Source organism: Balaenoptera musculus, chromosome 13 (assembly GCF_009873245.2).
Source record: "Balaenoptera musculus isolate JJ_BM4_2016_0621 chromosome 13, mBalMus1.pri.v3, whole genome shotgun sequence".
In the NCBI taxonomy this organism is placed as follows: domain Eukaryota; kingdom Metazoa; phylum Chordata; class Mammalia; order Artiodactyla; family Balaenopteridae; genus Balaenoptera; species Balaenoptera musculus.
In genome coordinates, this window is record NC_045797.1 from 70,472,069 (window position 1) to 70,489,874 (window position 17,806).

General features: G+C 37.0%; 1 protein-coding gene across 27 annotated transcripts in view; it reads left to right on the plus strand.

Annotated features, from left to right (window-relative positions):
• The window catches only part of DTNB (dystrobrevin beta), a 279,721-nt gene that overhangs the window by 55,099 nt on the left and 206,816 nt on the right, over positions 1-17,806 (plus strand). For 26 of the 27 annotated variants that reach the window (XR_005022446.1, XR_005022445.1, XR_005022448.1 and 23 more), the window contains exons 3-4: positions 1,660-1,740; positions 5,351-5,564. Coding sequence is in view for 19 of the 27 variants with exons in the window: in XM_036873637.1 (XP_036729532.1) it covers positions 1,660-1,740; positions 5,351-5,564 (295 nt within the window). In the remaining 8 variants the exon portion in view is untranslated. The remainder of the gene's footprint in view (positions 1-1,659; positions 1,741-5,350; positions 5,565-17,806) is intronic. The other variant, XM_036873641.1, reaches the window with a different exon arrangement.

The following is a 17,806-nucleotide window of genomic DNA, read 5'->3' on the forward strand; positions in this document are numbered from 1 at the left end:
ATTTTAATCGTGACATCAAGGTAAGGGTTGATTGAAGTGAGATTAAGAGAAATCTTTGCTTCACTTTTTGGTCAATAAATATTACTTTCACCAAAAACCTGGAAAAATCCTTCCTTTTTTTTTCTTCTATGAGCAGAAATGAGAGATGACTGTAAGTATTGGTAGAAGATAATTTGTGCTGGTTCACTTTCCCTTTATTGAGTCAAAAACACACTGGAGGCCAGAGTTCCCTGAAGTGGCCTTAAAATTCAAGGAGACTTACAGCAAATTTTGAAATGAAAACAAAGTTTGATTTATAGATTCATATAATTTAGGCTTTGTTCTAGTTACTATGGCTATCTATTACTTATCCCCAAACAGTCATTTATTTTGTTTATACCTTTTTTGGGTCTAAAATTAGAACAGCATCCAGTGCTGATGTCTTGACTTTGCTGCATGATGTCTCAGGCCTCCGTTGGAAGACTCAGAGACTCAGGGCTGGATCATTTGTTGCCTTGCTCACTTACATGTTTGGTAATTGCTACTGACTTTCAGCTGACAGACTCAGTTTCTCTGGGTATCAGTGTCTCTGTGTGGTTTCTCCATATCAGCTAGTTTGGGCTTCTTCACAACAATGGTGTCCAGGTTCCTAGGGCAAGCATCCTGAGAGAGTGAGAGCACAGACAAGCTGTCCCACATTTTATCGCCCATCTTCAGAAGTCAGGCAGTGTTCCTCTGCCACACTCTATTCATTGAGGCAGTCACAGTGTCCTCAGGTGCAAGTGGAGGGAAATAATCTTTAGTTCTTGATGGGGAGGGGCAGCATACTAGAGGCACATAAAAATACTGGTCTGGGGGCTTCCCTGGTGGTGCAGTGGTTGAGAGTCTGCCTGCCAATGCAGGGGACGCGGGTTCGAGCTCTGGTCCGGGAAGATCCGACATGCCGCGGAGCAGCTGGGCCCGTGAGCCACAATTACTGAGCCTGCGCGTCTGGAGCCCGTGCTCCGCAGCAAGAGAGGCCGCGATAGTGAGAGGCCCGCGCACCGTGATGAAGAGTGGCCCCTGCTCGCCGCAACTGGAGAAAACCCTCGCACAGAAACGAAGACCCAACGCAGCCAGAGATAAATAAATTAAAAAAAAAAAAAATACTGGTCTGGAAATACTGTTGTGTCCCTATTTTGAAAAACACAGGCTGCCACAGACCTGGAAGGGGAACTTAGAGATCAGCTGGTCCAGTTCCCTCATTTTATAGATGAGGACACTGAGGCTGAGAAGAAGGGATGTAACATGGCTACGGTCATGGCCTATGGTTGGTGGTCAGACTGGGGCTGGAATTTAGCTTTCCTGACTCTAGGCTAGGGCCTTCCCTACTATACCACTTTTCTTCATTTTGCGGAATACATAGTTCATTCACTCAAGTCATGAGTGGTCCTCCCCTCAGTTTTCTTAGGCTAGCAGACAGGATGATATAGGCAAAACTGCTGGCATCGTGCTTGGCATGGAGTGGGCACGCAGAAAGCATTTTTAACCCTTCTTCCCCACTTTGTGTTTTATCCAAAGAGGGCCTCGTTGATATGTTATGTATAGACTGTGCCAACACAGTGGAATAGAGTCACTTCCCCAGCATGTGGAAATTAAATGGTAACTCTAGTTGAAGATTTTTTATTTGCCCCTTTTCAGGTGCTCAGAATTTTGATGTCATACGACTATCAACTTACAGAACAGCTTGCAAATTGCGATTTGTACAAAAACGATGCAACCGTAAGTCATTTCTACTCGTTTCTATGATGACTGGCTAGAGCTCTTGATAATATAGAAGATTTTAATGTGTTTTAGTCATATTGTAATGTTAATTGAATTATTTTGTCTTAAGTGTTTATCAGAATATAAGCTTTGTAATGGAAAGAGCTTGTTAATTTATTCTGGGTGTCCCTCAAAATATTTAAGAAACTCAATAAGGTAACTAGTTTTGAGATTAATTAATTTTTTATTTTTAAAAATATTGTTTATTTATTTATTTACTTATTTGTGGCTGTGTTGGATCTTTGTTGCTGTGCGCGGGCTTTCTGTAGTTGCGATGAGCGGGGGCTACTCTTCCTTGCGGTGTGCGGGCTTCTCATTGCGGTGGCCTCTCTTGTTGTGGAGCATGGACTCTAGGCGCGTGGGCTTCACTAGTTGTGGCATGTGGGCTCAGTAGTTGTAGCTCACGAACTCTAGAGTGCAGGCTCAGTAGTTGTGGCACATGGGCTTAGTTGCTCCACAGCATGTGGGATCTTCCCGGACCAGGGCTTGAACCCCTGTCCCCTGCATTGGCAGGCGGATTCTTAACCACTGCGCCACCAGGGAAGTCCCAAGATTAATTAATTCTTTAAATGAGAGAATTGATTTCTCCTTGTCACTGTTTTTAATAAAAAGTTTTATGTAAAATTAATACAGTTTATCAGCTTCTGGAGGGAAAGAAAAACTAATATTTTGATAAAGGTATAATAAAAATTAACTTTCTTGTTTAAACTTAATATAACACAAATCAGCCTTTTCTATAAGCAGTTGCTTCCACAATTGCTGTAAAATAAGTAAATTAAAATATTTGTAAAATGCATATTAAATCTTTCTTAATTTGTGTGCAGATGAACTAACTTAGAATTATTGTACTTTTCTCAGATATGTGTGTGTGTGTGTATTAATGAAAAACTGTTTTGTGTAATGGAAAGAACATTAGCCTTAGAATGGGAAAACCTGTTTTACTCCAGGTTTTGTTTGTCATTTATTATAAACACGTGACCTTGGACAAGTCACTTTATATTTAAATACTTCTACACTACTTTAAGTCCTACTCAAAAATCCTAGCTTAAAATTCTCTCCAAAGAGTTTACCATACCATCCTAGACCGAAGTCATGTTTCTTCTCTGGTTTCCCAAAGCATTTTTTTCAAATTATGGGTTGTGACCTGTTAATGGTTTCTGAAACTGTTTTGGTGAGCTGTAGCCAGAATTTAAAGCATGTGATGGAGAAAAAAAAAGAGAAAGAAAAAAAAGTCAAAACTTAGCTTATGTGGTAAAGTATTTTGTGAAATGTGTTTTTTATATATCTAGAGGTGTGTGTGTGTGTTGATTTAAGTATATTTGCATGTTGTTGTCAAAAAGTTTGAAAACCGCTGTCCTATAGGAACTACCATTTTTATACTTCTTCCCATAATTATTCTTGGAACACAGTAGTCTATGTGTGGACTGAGCCAGGCTAGTGGCATTAGTAATATAAAGTAAAAGATGCATTGTTCTAGCAGCTTTATTTTGTCACATATGATTCTTCAGTCCACCTGAATTTTTTTTTACTCCAGAGTATAAGTAGGAGTCAGATTTCAATTTTTTCCATATATATGTTCAGTTGACCCTACACTGTTTATTGAAAAGACCATCCTTTTTCTTCATTACTAAAAAAGTCTTTTTCTCATATTCATTAGGAGAAATGTACAAGAATGTTCATAGCTGTGTCCATATGTGAGAGGATCTGCTTTTGGACTCTTGTGTTCCATTGGTCTGTTTGTCTATCCTAGTACCAATAATCACTGTTAGAGCTTTATAGTACGTTCTGGGTACTTTGTTCTATTTTACTTTTTAAGATTGTCTGAGACATTCTTGGCCTTTTTACATTTATTTTCACACAGATTTTAGAATTTGCTTGTTAATTTCTACTAAAAATGAACGAAAACAAAGAATTGTGCTGGGATTTTTTTCCTTCATTTTTTTTTTTAAAGTGTAATTTACATATAATAAAATTCATCCTTTTAATGTATAGCCCTGTGGGATTTTGTTGGGACTACACTGAATCTGTAGATCAAGTTGGGGAGAATTGATGTATTTCCAGTGTTGAGATTTCATTTCTGTGAACCTGGTATATCCCTCCATTTATTTAGGTCTTTAAGTTTTGCTAATTTATACATTTTTTGGTAGAGATGTTGCACATCCTTTATTGGATTTATTCCTGAGTCCTAGTGTATATTTAGAAATACAGTGACTTTCATATCTTGATTTGTATCTAGCTGTCATTCTAGACTCAAATATTAATTTTAGTGATATACATGTAGAATCTTTATGATTTTCAATGTGTATAATTTTGTCATTTCTGAATAATGACAGTTACATTTATTTCTAATACTTGTACTGATAATTACTGCATATTTATATAGGTTAGGATTTGAAATACGATAGGAATGATGACAGTGGGCATTTCTTATCTTATTCCCAATATCAGAGGAATAGCTTTCAATATTTTACTATTAAGTAATATGTTTGCTGCAGTTTTTTGTAGATATCCTTAATCAGATTAAGGAAGTTTCCAAGTAGTGTGTTTCTTCATTTCTAAAGATAAAGTTTATTTTAAAAGTTTTCTTTTTGATAATGATTTCTGACTTAATTTCATTTTGATCACAGAGCATGGCTTATATGATTTTAATCCTTTAAAATTTATTGAGATTAGTTTTATGACTCAGGATAAGGTCAGTTTTTTTACATGTTCTTTGTGTTCTTGAAAATAAAGCGTATTTTCTAATCACTGGGGGCAGGACTTCATATAGTGTCCATTATGCCTGCCTTGTTAGTTGTAAGTTTGTCTATGACTGTACTTATTTTTTTTGTATGTTTGCTCTGTCACTTGCTAAGAGAGGTGTGTTAATATCTCCCACAAAGCCTGTGAATTTGTCTCGTTGAGGTTCTGTTACATTTTGCATTGTGTATTTTTGAAGCTACAAAGGGGAGGCAAAACTTTACCTCTACCCTCTCAGGGTCTCCAGCGGAGCCTGAGAATTAAATTGACATAAGACAGATTAACAGGAGAAAAGCATATGGATTTTTACATGTACATGGGAGCCCCCATAGGAAAATGAAAACCCAAAGGAGTGAGTAGGCCTAAGTGCTTATGTACTAAGTTGAACAAAGAGTGGCAGTTGTGAAAAAATAACTAAAATATGTCAGGAGACTAAAGAGTTATTATAATGAAGTCTGCAGATTTCACTCAGACTCAATTCACTGTCTCTGGTGATGAGGATGTTTCTTTCCTCTTGGAAAAGGGAGGGCATTTTTCACATGGGACTTTTATTTCCTGCCTTTGGGAAGAAAAGGGGAGGTCAGAGTGTCCTTCTTGGCATCTTCTGTTTTTCAGGTGTCTTTAGCTCAAACTACTCCGTATGCCAAAGTGGCATATCTTGGGGTGACATATTCTGCCACCCTTCACTATTCTATTAAATGTAAATAAATGTAAAGTTCTTATATCTTTCTGCTGAATTAAAACTTTTGAATTGTTGAAAAAGTTACAAAGTAAACACAGAGTTTGTGTTGGCAAAATAGACACAAAGTTTATTTTCTTTGTGTTCCAGTCCATCTTGTTGATATCTGGAACATGATTGAAGCCTTCCGAGACAATGGCCTTAATACACTGGACCATACCACTGAGATCAGTGTGTCTCGCCTCGAGACCGTCATCTCATCCATCTACTACCAGCTGAACAAGCGCCTTCCTTCTACTCACCAAATCAGTGTGGAACAGTCCATCAGCCTCCTCCTCAACTTTATGATTGCTGCATATGACAGGCTAGTACCTGCCCTGCTTAATCCATTTTAAGAATGTTTCTCTTCTAATCATCCTTCTTTTGTACTGCCTTGCCAAGGGTTGTCAACTTAGAATCACAGTTAAAAGGGAAATGAATTAGTACAAGTCCCTTCTAAAGACTGGTTAAATGCCAGAGTGACTTACTGTCTTGGGGCATGTCACATATTAACCTCTGTAACATTAGGGAGATTCACAACACTTGAGACATAATTGTTTGGTAAAATTGTCAGTACCTTAATATAGCTGTTCTCTATCCAGTGAAATATAGCCAAGTTGTACATTTGATTATGAGGCTTTCTATTTGACTTTTAAACTAACTTTTCTTTATTATGTAATAGCAATTGCCTTTGGACTATAGTATCTTGTTTTCTCTTTATTTATGTTTAGGATTCTATTTTAATTTTTTTCAATGTAGAACATTGTGTTCTAAACCTTAAAACAATAGAAGAAAACTAAAAGTCCTCCAAATTAAAACAGAAATGAGTTGTTATATTTGTATTTATGGAGAATTAAGTTGGTATGATAAAAAATAAAAAAGAAATCATAGATGATGGAAGCACAGAGGTTAATATTTATTTTCCGGGAACCAGGAGTTCAGATGTCTGATCCCTGCTGTAGTATCAGCAATCTGATTTGGATGGGTTAATTCTCTCTGCTTCATTTTTCTCACTGTAGGAAAATGAGTTCATGTATTTGTAGAATGCTATTAGTTATACTTTATAATATTGAGGGTTCTGTGAATTAATGGTAAAACCATACAAGTGTCAAGGCCAAGTCACAACATAGGCACTCACTAAATTCACATTTTTCTAAGATGTTATCAAATTAGATATTCCATCCATTTAATAAAAAATTATTTAAAGAAATTTGAATTTTTAAAACGTGAGTGTACATGCAGCATATGTCCCAGAATTCTAATGCCATTTTTTGGGCAGTTAATCCAGTAGGTTAAGTTTATACTGTCCAAGGAATGACTATTCTGATCTAAAAACCTTAGTAAAAACCATTATTCTGTGGTGAGTAAGCAGCACCTTATCGTGACACGGACTCACTGAGTAAGTCAATTCAGGGCCACACAACACAAATTAATTTAAGAAACTTTTTAAAGTCAGAAATAAAAGTCATCTTAGAGCCTAAAAATGATAAAGCAGAGATTATAAACTTTGACTCCATAATTATATCAAATAAGTACTACGGCTAAAGAAGGGAGGAGAAGAGAGAGTGAAGAGATAGCAAAAGGGAGAATGGGAAGACCAAAGGTAAGGGCAGAAGGTACAGAGGTGTCCTGGGACACAGTCGGAGAAAGCTGGACACAGGCAGAAAGAGACAAAGGAAAAGAAAAAACAGACAGTAAATCAGCAGGAGGGCACACTGAAGAGAACTAGGAAAACAAAAAAGAGATGAATGAGTTAAGAAGAGTAAAGAATATAGTATGGCAGGGGTGAGTTTGGTAGTTCTCAAGTCATATCCTGTTTAAAATGTTGACCATGGGCATCAGAATAAATCATCACATCTTTACTAACCTTGAAATCTTTATATGATAAGAGCTTATTTAGTTAGCTCTCCGGAAATTTGAAATTAGCTTTCATGTACTGGAAAAAAGAAAGGATCTGGTTATCAGAATTTTATTTTTGAAAATCAGGGCATTTTGTTGTTAAATACTTCCAAAAGTAGTAGTCTCTTTTATAGATTGGCCACTTTGTTATTTAAGCTGGAGAGTCCCTTTGATATGTAGAATTCCTATTATTTTAATTGATCTTTTCAAGCTTTTGTATTTCATAATTTCTCAAAGTTAAAATTTGAATACAGCAATTACTTAATTATTAAATTCCCTCACCTCCAAATTCATAGTCAAATTTTTGGTCAGGTTGTTTCTGATTATTATAATAGATTGTGAGACCCTAAAACAATCATCAGAAACAAATAGGATCTAAGACTTTTCTCCCTTAAGCATGTATTTTCTTAGGAATTAATTTTTTTAATACTTAGATTTAAAATATTTCACATTGGACAATTAAAAACATTGAAAAGTATGAAGAATGATATTATAAACATCTGTGTGTAGACTTTAAGCTCTGAGGAATAGCCAAAACATTCTGTTAGCCTCAGTTTCTTCCTCTTTTAGGTCCTCAGTACCACAGTTACAGTACCATAGGTACATGGTCTGGTCCAAAGGTACAACAGGTGATGCTCTAACCACCATTTTTTCCTTCTTTTTTTTTTTTGATAACAAGGATATCCAAAGTCCCAGTGTGAGGGATAGGAAACCTTCCTTCCTCTTCTTCAGTTGAGCTGATTTAGTGATTTAGAGCTTGGGATTTATAAACCTCCTTTCTGTTTCCAACCTCGATGTTAGTTCCACGTCTTCAGCTATAAGCAATAGAAAGCCTACTCAGATGGGCTTTCACAGTAACTGGAGCAATAGGCTCACATAACAGAGGAGCCAGAGACAGGATCGTGGTTGAATCAGGGCCCTGGCTGCATTTCTTTTTTTTTTTTTTTTTTTAATATTTATTTATTTGGCTGCGCTGGGTCTTTAGTTGTGGCATGGGGGATCTTTTAGTTGTGGCATGCGAGATCTTAAGTTGTGGCATGCAAACTCTTAGTTGGAGCATGTGGGATCTAGTTCCCTGACCAGGGAGCGAACCTGGGCCTGCTGCATTGGGAGCATGGAGTCTTAGCCACTGGGCCACAGGGCAATCCCTGCATGTCTTTATAGTGGTCTTGGCTTTGACCTTCTCTTCTATTAGCTTCATCCTTATGCTGACTTCAAAAAATGCCTGCTACAGCTACTAAATGCTTCCTGTCAAGTCTAGGTGGGGGAGAGAACCAGTTTTATTTCAACACTGAACAAAAGTACCTGAGCCTCCCTCCAGATATGTGCGTATGGGCCATGTATGTGTAAGTGGTAGGCTTTTTAGCTGAAACAAAGGATTTGTGCCTTTGGGGCAGAGGATAGTTAAATTCTCACCCTCACCCTGTGTTGCCTCATCATGGGGATGGTTGGACTAGATATGAAGGTGATGACCACAGTGTTCACTACTAAACTCCTTGAAGTGCATTATAAACTTGTGGTTCCTTTTCTTGTTAAATAGTCCTACTCTCCATCCTGTTCCTTAAACCTGAGAGTCATTATAACTCTTCCTTCTCCGTCAGCCCCCACATCCAGTAGGTTACCAAGTTCTTTCATCTCTACGTCTTGAATATCCTTCAGGTCTATGTACTTTTCTCCATCCCCACTGCTACCATCCCAGGCCACCAGCATCATCTTTTGCCTGGACTACTGCTATAGCTTCTAAGTGATTTTTTTTCATATACTGTTTTTTTCCTTCATTCATTCTTAGAAATAATAAACATCCACCAACCCACTATCTAACCCAGGAACTTGAATATTGACAATAATTTACATTTATCTCTCCTAACCCATCCCACTGACCTACACTTAACTAAGGCGAACCCTATTCTGATTTTGTATTATCATTTCCTGGTGTCTTAAAAACCATTTTTTTCCACATGTATGGGCATAAATAAAGTATTGTTTAATTTTAAATATTTTTACAATTATAAAAAGAGTGCCATACTGATGTACTATTATCTGATTTATTTTTTTCAGCCAGTAACATATTTTAAAGATTCATTCATGTTGCATTTATCTATATAGTTCAGTTATTTTAACTGTTATATAACATTCTGTTGTATTTCTATACCATTCTGGTGTTTTCCAGATTTTTGCTCTAAGAAACAACACTGCTTGGAATATTCTTATTTGTTTCCAAGTGTTTCTCTTGGTTCTAAACTGAGGAATAGGATTGCTGAGCTGTGGGGTATATGAAAGCTCAGCTTTACTCTGAACTGATATTTAGAAAGTATCAAATTATTTTTCCAAATTGTACCCATACATAAGAGATCCTTTTGATTCACATTCTGTAAGCCTTAGAATTCTTGGCCTTTAGTTTTTGCTAAATGACATCTCATTGTTATCTTGATTTGCATTTTCTTGATTACTGAGCATGTTCATATGTTTCTTGGCCATATTTATTACTTCTGTGAAATGCCTCGTTGTGTCTTTTGCCCATTATTCTAGTGTGTTATTTTTTCTTTTTATATTGATTTGTAAGAGTTCTTCCTATAATTTAGATAACAATCCTTTCTTGAGTATGTGTGTTGCACATATATTCTCCCAATTTATAGCTTGATGTTTTTTACTTTTCTTAAGATGTCTTCTTCATAAAATGTTTTTTAACAAAAAATGTCAAACATATACAAACATAGAAAGAATATTATAGTAACGATGTGCCCGTTACACAGCTTCAATAATTACCAATACGTGGCCAGTCTTATTTCATCTATATCCCCAGGCTCTCTGCCTCCCTTCTCCCCACTTTCTTGACTTATTTCAAGGCAAATCTCACATGTCATTATCATTTCATATGTAAATATTCCAGTGCATACATATCTCTAAAAGATGGGATGCCTTAAAAAAATTATTACCATAGTGCCCTTATCCCACCTGAAAATTAATAAATATTCATTAATATGTTAAAATATCCATTTCACTAATTCTCTTATAAATTTTTATTTTTTATGTTGTTTAATTTGAGACTCAAATAAGGTCCATGTATTGCAGTTGATTTTTTTTTAAATTTATTTATTTATTATTATTTTTTAACACCTTTATTGGAGTATAATTGCTCTACAGTGGTGTGTTAGTTTCTGCTTTATAACAGTGAATCAGCCATACATTTACATATATCCCCGTATCTCCTCCCTCTTGCGTCTCCCTCCCACCCTCCACATCCCACCACTCTAGGCGGTCACAAAGCACCGAGCTGATCTCCCTGTGCTATGCGGCTGCTTCCCACTAGCTATCGATTTTACATTTGGTAGTGTATATGTGTCCATGCCACTCTCTCACTTCGTCCCAGCTTACCCTTCCCCCTCCCCATGTCCTCAAGTCCAGTCTCTACATCTGCATCTTTATTCCTGTCCTGTCCCTAGGTTCTTCAGAACCATTTTTTTTTTTTAGATTCCATATATATGTGTTAGCATATGGTATTTGTTTTCTCTTTCTGACTTACTTCACTCTGTATGACAGACTCTAGGTCCATCTACCTCACTACAAATAACTCAATTTCGTTTCTTTTTATGGCTGAGTAATATTCCATTGTATATATGTGCCACATCTTCTTTATCCATTCATCTGCCGATGGACACTTAGGTTGCTTCCATGTCCTGGCTATTGTAAATAGAGCTGCAATGAACATTGTGGTACATGACTCTTTCTGAATTATGGTTTGCTCAGGGTATATGCCCAGTAGTGGGATTGCTGGGTCGGATGGTAGTTCTATTTTTAGTTTATTGAGGAAGCTCCATATTGTTCTCCATAGTGACTGTATCAATTTACATTCCCACCAACAGTGCAAGAGCGTTCCCTATTCTCCACACCCTCTCCAGCATTTTTTTTTTAAATTTATTTATTTATTTTTGGCTGCACGTTGGGTCTTCGTTGCTGTGCGTGGGCTTTTTCTAGTTGCGGCGAGCGGGGGCTACTCGTTGTTGCGGTGCGCGGGCTTCTCATTGCGGTGGCTTCTCTTGTGCGGAGCACGGACTCTAGGCGTGCGGGCTTCAGTAGTTGTGGCACGTGGGCTCAGTAGTTGTGGCTTGCAGGCTCTAGAGCGCAGGCTCAGTACGGTTAGTTGCTTAGTTGCTCCGCGGCACGTGGTATCTTCCCGGACCAGGGCTTGAACCCGTGTCCCCTGCATTGGCAGGCAGATTCCCAACCACTGTGCCACCAGGGAAGTCCTCCAGCATTTATTGTTTGTAAATTTTTTGATGATGCCCATTCTGACCGGTGTGAGGTGATATCTCATTGTAGTTTTGATTTCCATTTCTCTAATGATTAGTGATGTTGAGCATCCTTTCATGTGTTTGCTGGCAATCTGTATATCTTTTTTGGAGAAATGTCTATTTAGGTTTTCTGCCCATTTTTGGATTGGGTTGTTTGTTTTTTTGATATTGAGCTGCATGAGCTGCTTGTAAATTTTGGAGATTAATCCTTTGTCAGTTGCTTCGTTTGCAAATATTTTCTCCCATTCTGAGGGTTGTCTTTTCGTCTTGTTTATGGTTTCCTTTGCTGTGCAAAAGCTTTTAAGTTTCATTAGGTCCCATTTGTTTATTTTTGTGTTTATTTCCATTTCTCTAGGAGGTGGGTCCAAAAGTATCTTGCTGTGATTTATGTCATAGAGTGTTCTGCCTATGTTTTCCTCTAAGAGTTTGATAGTGTCTGGCCTTACATTTAGGTCTTTAATCCATTTTGAGTTTATTTTTGTGTATGGTGTTAGGGAGTGTTCTAATTTCATTCTTTTACATGTAGCTGTCCAGTTCCCCTAAAACTTCCAAAACTATGTTGAATAATAGTGGTGAGAGTGGACAGCCTTGTCTTATTCCTGATTTTAGAGCAAATGGTTTCAATTTTTCACCATGGAGAATGATGTTTGCTGTGGGTTTGTCATATATGGCTTTTATTATGTTGAGGTAAGTTCCCTCTATGCCTACTTTCTGGAGGGTTTTTATCATAAATGGGTGTTGAATTTTGTCAAAAGCTTTTTCTGCATCTATTGAGATGATCATATGGTTTTTATCCTTCAGTTTATTAATATGATGTATCACATGGATTGATTTGTGTATGTTGAAGAATCCTTGCATTCCTGGGATAAACCCCACTTGATCATGGTGTATGATCCTTCTATGGTGCTGTTGGATTCTGTTTACTAGTATTTTGTTGAGGATTTTTGTATCTATGTTCATCAGAGATATTGGCCTGTAGTTTTCTTTTCTTGTGACATCTTTGTCTGGTTTTGGTATCAGGATAATGGTACCTCGTAGAATGAGTTTGGGAGTGTTCCTCCCTCTGCTATATTTTGGAAGAGTTTGAGAAGGATGGTGTTAACTCTTCTCTAAATGTTTGATAGAATTCGCCTGTGAAGGCATCTGGTCCTGGACTTTGGTTTGTTGGAAGATTTTTAATCACAGTTTCAATTTCAGTGCTTGTGATTGGTCTGTTTATATTTTCTATTTCTTTCTAGTTCAGTCTCAGTAGGTTGTGCTTTTCTAAGAATTTGTCCGTTTCTTCCAGGTTGTCCATTTTATTGGCATATAGTTGCTTGTAATAATCTCTCATGATCCTTTGTATTTCTGCAGTGTCAGTTGTTACTTCTTTTTCATTTCTAATTCTGTTGATTTGAGTCTTCTCCCTTTTTTTCGTGATGAGTCTGTCTAATAGTTTATCAATTTTGTTTATCTTCTCAAAGAACCATATTTTAGTTTTATTTTCTTTGCTGTTGTTTCTTTCATTTCTTTTTCATTTATTTCTGATCTGTATGATTTTTTTCTTCTGCTAACTTTGGGGATTTTTTGTTCTTATTTCTCTAATTGCTTTAGGTGTAAGGTTAGGTTGTTTATTTGAGATGTTTCTTGTTTCTTGAGGTAGGATTGTATTGCTATAAACTTCCCTCTTAGAACTGCTTTTGCTGCATCCCATAGGTTTTGGGTCGTCGTGTTTTCATTGTCATTTGTTTCTAAGTATTTTTGATTTCCTCTTTGATTTCTTCTGTGATCTCTTGGTTAGTAGCTTATTGTTTAGCCTCCATTTGTTTGTATTTTTTACAGATTTTTTCCTGTAATTGATATCTAGTCTCATAGTGTTGTGGTCAGATAAGATATTTGATACGATTTCAATTTTCTTAAATTTACCAAGGCTTGATTTGTGACCCAAGATATGATCTATCCTGGAGAATGTTCCGTGAGCACTTGAGAAGAAAGTGTATTCTGTTGTTTTTGGATGGAATGTCCTATAAATATCAATTAAGTCCATCTTGTTTAATGTATCATTTGAAGCTTGTGTTTCCTTATTTATTTTCATTTTGGATGATCTGTCCATTGGTGAAAGTGGGGTGTTAAAGTCCCCTACTATGATTGTGTGACTGTCGATTTCCCCTTTTATGGCTGTTTCCATTTGCCTTATGTATTGAGGTGCTCCTATGTTGGGTGCACAAATATTTACAATTGTTATGTCTTCTTCTTGGATTGATCCCTTGATCATTATGTAGTGTCCTGCTTTGTCTCTTGTAGTAGTCTTTATTTTAAAGTCTATTTTGTCTGATACGAGAATTGCTACTGCAGCTTTCTTTTGATTTCCATTTGCGTGGAATATCTTTTTCTTTCCCCTCACTTTCAGTATGTATGTGTCACTAGGTCTGAAGTGGGTCTCTTGTAGGCAACATATATGCGGGTCTTGTTTTTGTATCCATTCAGCCAGTCTGTGTCTTTTGGTTGGAGCATTTAATCCACTTACATTTAAGGTAATTATCGATATGTATGTTCCTATTGCCATTTTCTTAATTGTTTTGGGTTTGTTATTGTAGGTCTTTTTCTTCTCTTGTGTTTCCTGCCCAGAGAAGTTCCTTTAGCATTTGTTGTAAAGCTGGTTTGGTGGTGCTGAATTCTCTTAGCTTTTGCTTGTCTGTAAAGGTTTTAATTTCTCCATCGAACTGAATGAGATCCTTGCTGGGTAGAGTAATCTTGGTTGTAGGTTTTTCCCTTTCATCACTTTAAATATGTCCTGCCACTGCCTTCTGGCTTGGAGAGTTTCTGGTGAAAGATCAGCTGTTAACCTTACGGGGATTCCCTTGTGTGTTATTTGTTGCTTTTCTCTTGCTGCTTTTAATATTTTTTCTTTGTATTTAATTTTTGATAGTTTGATTAATATGTGTCTTGGCGTGTTTCTCCTTGGATTTATCTTGTGTGGGACTCTGCGCTTCCTGGACTTGATTGACTATTTCCTTTCCCATATTAGGGAAGTTTTCAACTATAATCTCTTCAAATATTTTCTCAGTCCCTTTCTTTTTCTCTTCTTCTTCTGGGACCCTTATAATTCGAATGTTGGTGCGTTTAATGTTGTCCCAGAGGTCTCTGAGACTGTCCTCAATTCTTTCCATTCTTTTTTCTTTATTCTACTCTTCAGTAGTTATTTCCACTATTTTATCTTCCAGGTCACTTATCCGTTCTTCTGCTTCAGTTATTCTGCTATTGTTTCCTTCTAGAGAAGTTTTAATTTCATTTATTGTGTTATTCATCGTTGTTTGCTCTTTAGTTCTTCTAGGTCCTTGTTAAATGTTTCTTGTATTTTCTCCATTCTATTTCCAAGATTTGGGATCATCCTTACTATCATTACTCTGAATTCTTTTTCAGGTAGACTGCCTGTTTCCTCTTTATTTGTTTGGTCTGGTGGGTTTTTGCCTTGCTCCTTCATGTGCTGTGTGTTTCTCTGTCTTCTCATTTTGCTTAACTTACTGCGTTTGGGGTCTCCTTTTTGCAGGCTGCAGGTTCGTAGTTCCTGTTGTTTTTGGTGTCTGCCTCCAGTGGCTAAGGTTGGTTCAGTGGGTTGTGTAGCTTTCCTGGTGGAGGGGACTGGTGCCTGTGTTCTGGTGGATGAGGCTGGATCTTGTCTTTCTGGTGGGCAGGACTGCATCCAGTGATGTGTTTTGGTGTGTCTGTGACCTTAGTATGATTTTAGGCAGTCTCTCTGCTAATGGGTGGGGTTGTGTTCCTGTCTTGCTAGTTGTTTGGCATAGGGTGTCCAGCACTATAGCTTGCTGGTCGTTGAGTGGAGCTGGATCTTAGCATTGAGATGGAGATCTTTGGGAGAGCTTTTGCCGTTTGATATTACGTGGAGCCGGTAGGTCTCTGATGGACCCGTGTCCTGAACTCGGCTCTCCCACTTCAGAGGCACAGGCCTGGCACCCAGCCGGAGCACCAAGACCCTGTCAGCCACACGGCTCAGAAGAAAAGGGAGAAAAAAATTTAAAAAAATAAAGAAATAAAAAGAAAGTTATTAAAATAAAAAATAAACAAATTATTAAAAATAAAAATAATTAAAAAGTAATTTAAAAAAAAAGAAAGAAGAGAGCAACCAAACCAAAAAAGAAATCCACCAATGATAACAAGTGCTAAATCTTTACTAAAAAAAAAAAAAACAAAACCTGACAGACAGAACCCTTGGGGAAATGGTTGAAGCAAAGCTATACAGACAAACTCACACAAAGAAGCATACACATACACACTCATAAAAAGAGAAAAAGGAAAAAAAAAATGTATATATCTATATATATATATTAGAAAAGGAAGAGAACAACCAAATCAATAAACAAATCTACCAATGATAATAAACTCTAAATACTAAACCAAGACAAACATAAAACCAGAAACACATTAGATGCAGAAAGCAAACCCCAAGTCTACAGTTGCTCCCAAAGTCCACCACCTCAATTTTGGGATGATTCGTTGTCTATTCAGGTATTCCACAGATGCAGGGTACATTACGTTGATTGTGGAGATTTAATCCGCTGCTCCTGAGGCTGCTGGGAGAGATTTCCCTTTCTCTTCTTTGTTCGCACTGCTCCTGGGGTTCAGCTTTGGATTTGGCCTTGCCTTTGCGTGTAGGTCGCCTGAGGGCGTCTGTTCCCTTTTGGGAAGTCTGAGGTCTTCTGCCAGGCTTCAGTAGGTGTTACGTAGGAGTTGTTCCACATGTAGATGTATTTCTGATGTATTTGTGGGGAGGAAGATGATCTCCACTTCTTACTCCTCTGCCATCTTGAAGGTCGCCCTGCAGTTGATTGATATTCTTTTAAGATTCTTTTAATCTGTAGGCTCTCCCTTCATCTCTCTCTTTTTACCCTAGAAATTACAGTACGTATTCTTGATTTTTCAAAGTCTAAGATTAATTGGTACCATTACTCTCTTTCTAGGTAATGCAAAGACTGATGTGTTTCTATACCATTTTGGTTTTAGGACACTTTAATTTCATTTACCCATTCTTTTATGTCATTGAGATTGTGTATTTTTATTTTATATATATTTAAAATCAAGCAAGCCTTATTAATTTTTTTATACAGTGAGCATCATTTAATTTATAGGTAAACTAAATGATGTTGACTGCATAATAAAATAGTGTCTGCTTAATTTTAAATATACTAGTTTTGTTGGTTTTCACTTGCTCCTGCATTTTCAAGCTTCTGTCAGGAATTCTTTTCTTTCTGCCTGAAGAACACCCTTTGGCATTTCCTTTCTGCAGGTCAGATTGTGGCATGTCGTCTTAATTTTCGTTTGAAAATTTCATTCTCATACTTTAAGAATATTTTCATTTGGTATATGAGTTTTTGGTTGACAGTTGTTTTCTTTCAACATTTTAAGAATATTGTTCTAGTATTTTTTTAGCTTCCATAATTTCTGATGAGAAATCAATCGTGGATATAATTTTAGCCGCTTTGATGGTAATCTGTCAATTTCCTCTGGCAACTCTTAAGATATTCTTTCTTTTCTTTTCTCTTTTGGTTTTCAGCAATATTACCATGATGCCAAATGCGTCATTCTTATCTCATAATCCTTAGATATAATAAGCAGAGTTATTGTAAGATCTGTGCTTATAATCCAATATCTAGGTTCCCTATGGTTCTTTTTGTACTGTTTGCTATTTCTGTTTTTCGTTCATGTCATCTTACTTCCTCTCTGCCTTGTTATTTTTTATTATGTGAGAAACATATTCCAAAATTATTTTTTATTTTTATTATGTACCAGACATTATATTGCAGAATTATTTGCAGAAATACTTTGAGGCCTAAGATAATGTTTTCCTACAGAGAGGGTTTATGTTTTCTTCTGCCAGGTGCCTGGAGACCTTAACAGTCCAGAAGCACCTGAGTTATTTCCAGGTCAGCCCATGTGAGGCCCTGTTTTACTTCTGCACACTAGTGCTTTTAGGTGCAGCCTTTGGGCTTTCAACCCAGAGTAATGGGAGCAGAAGTAGGCAGTTTCATCAGGATTCAACGTTCCACATCTCTCTTCTAGACCCTTAATACTATCAAAGAGTTACTACTCTGTACTTCAGCCTTGCTGGTGCCCCTCTGAAATGAGAAAATCGCTTGCATGGAAAAAGTAGTTTCAGTCATTGCACTCACCTCCCTGGGCATCCAACTCCTTTGTATTAGGTAACTCAGTTGTTAGTCCTCATTTGCATTCAGGGAGATTAAAAAAATTTTTTCCCATCTTTACTACTTTTCCTCAGAGGAAGAGGTGATCAGAATTAACTAGTCTGCCATTACCAAATATTTCCTCTGTTTTTATTTATTTTTTCTCTTTTTTGGAATGTTGTCATATTTACTTCCTC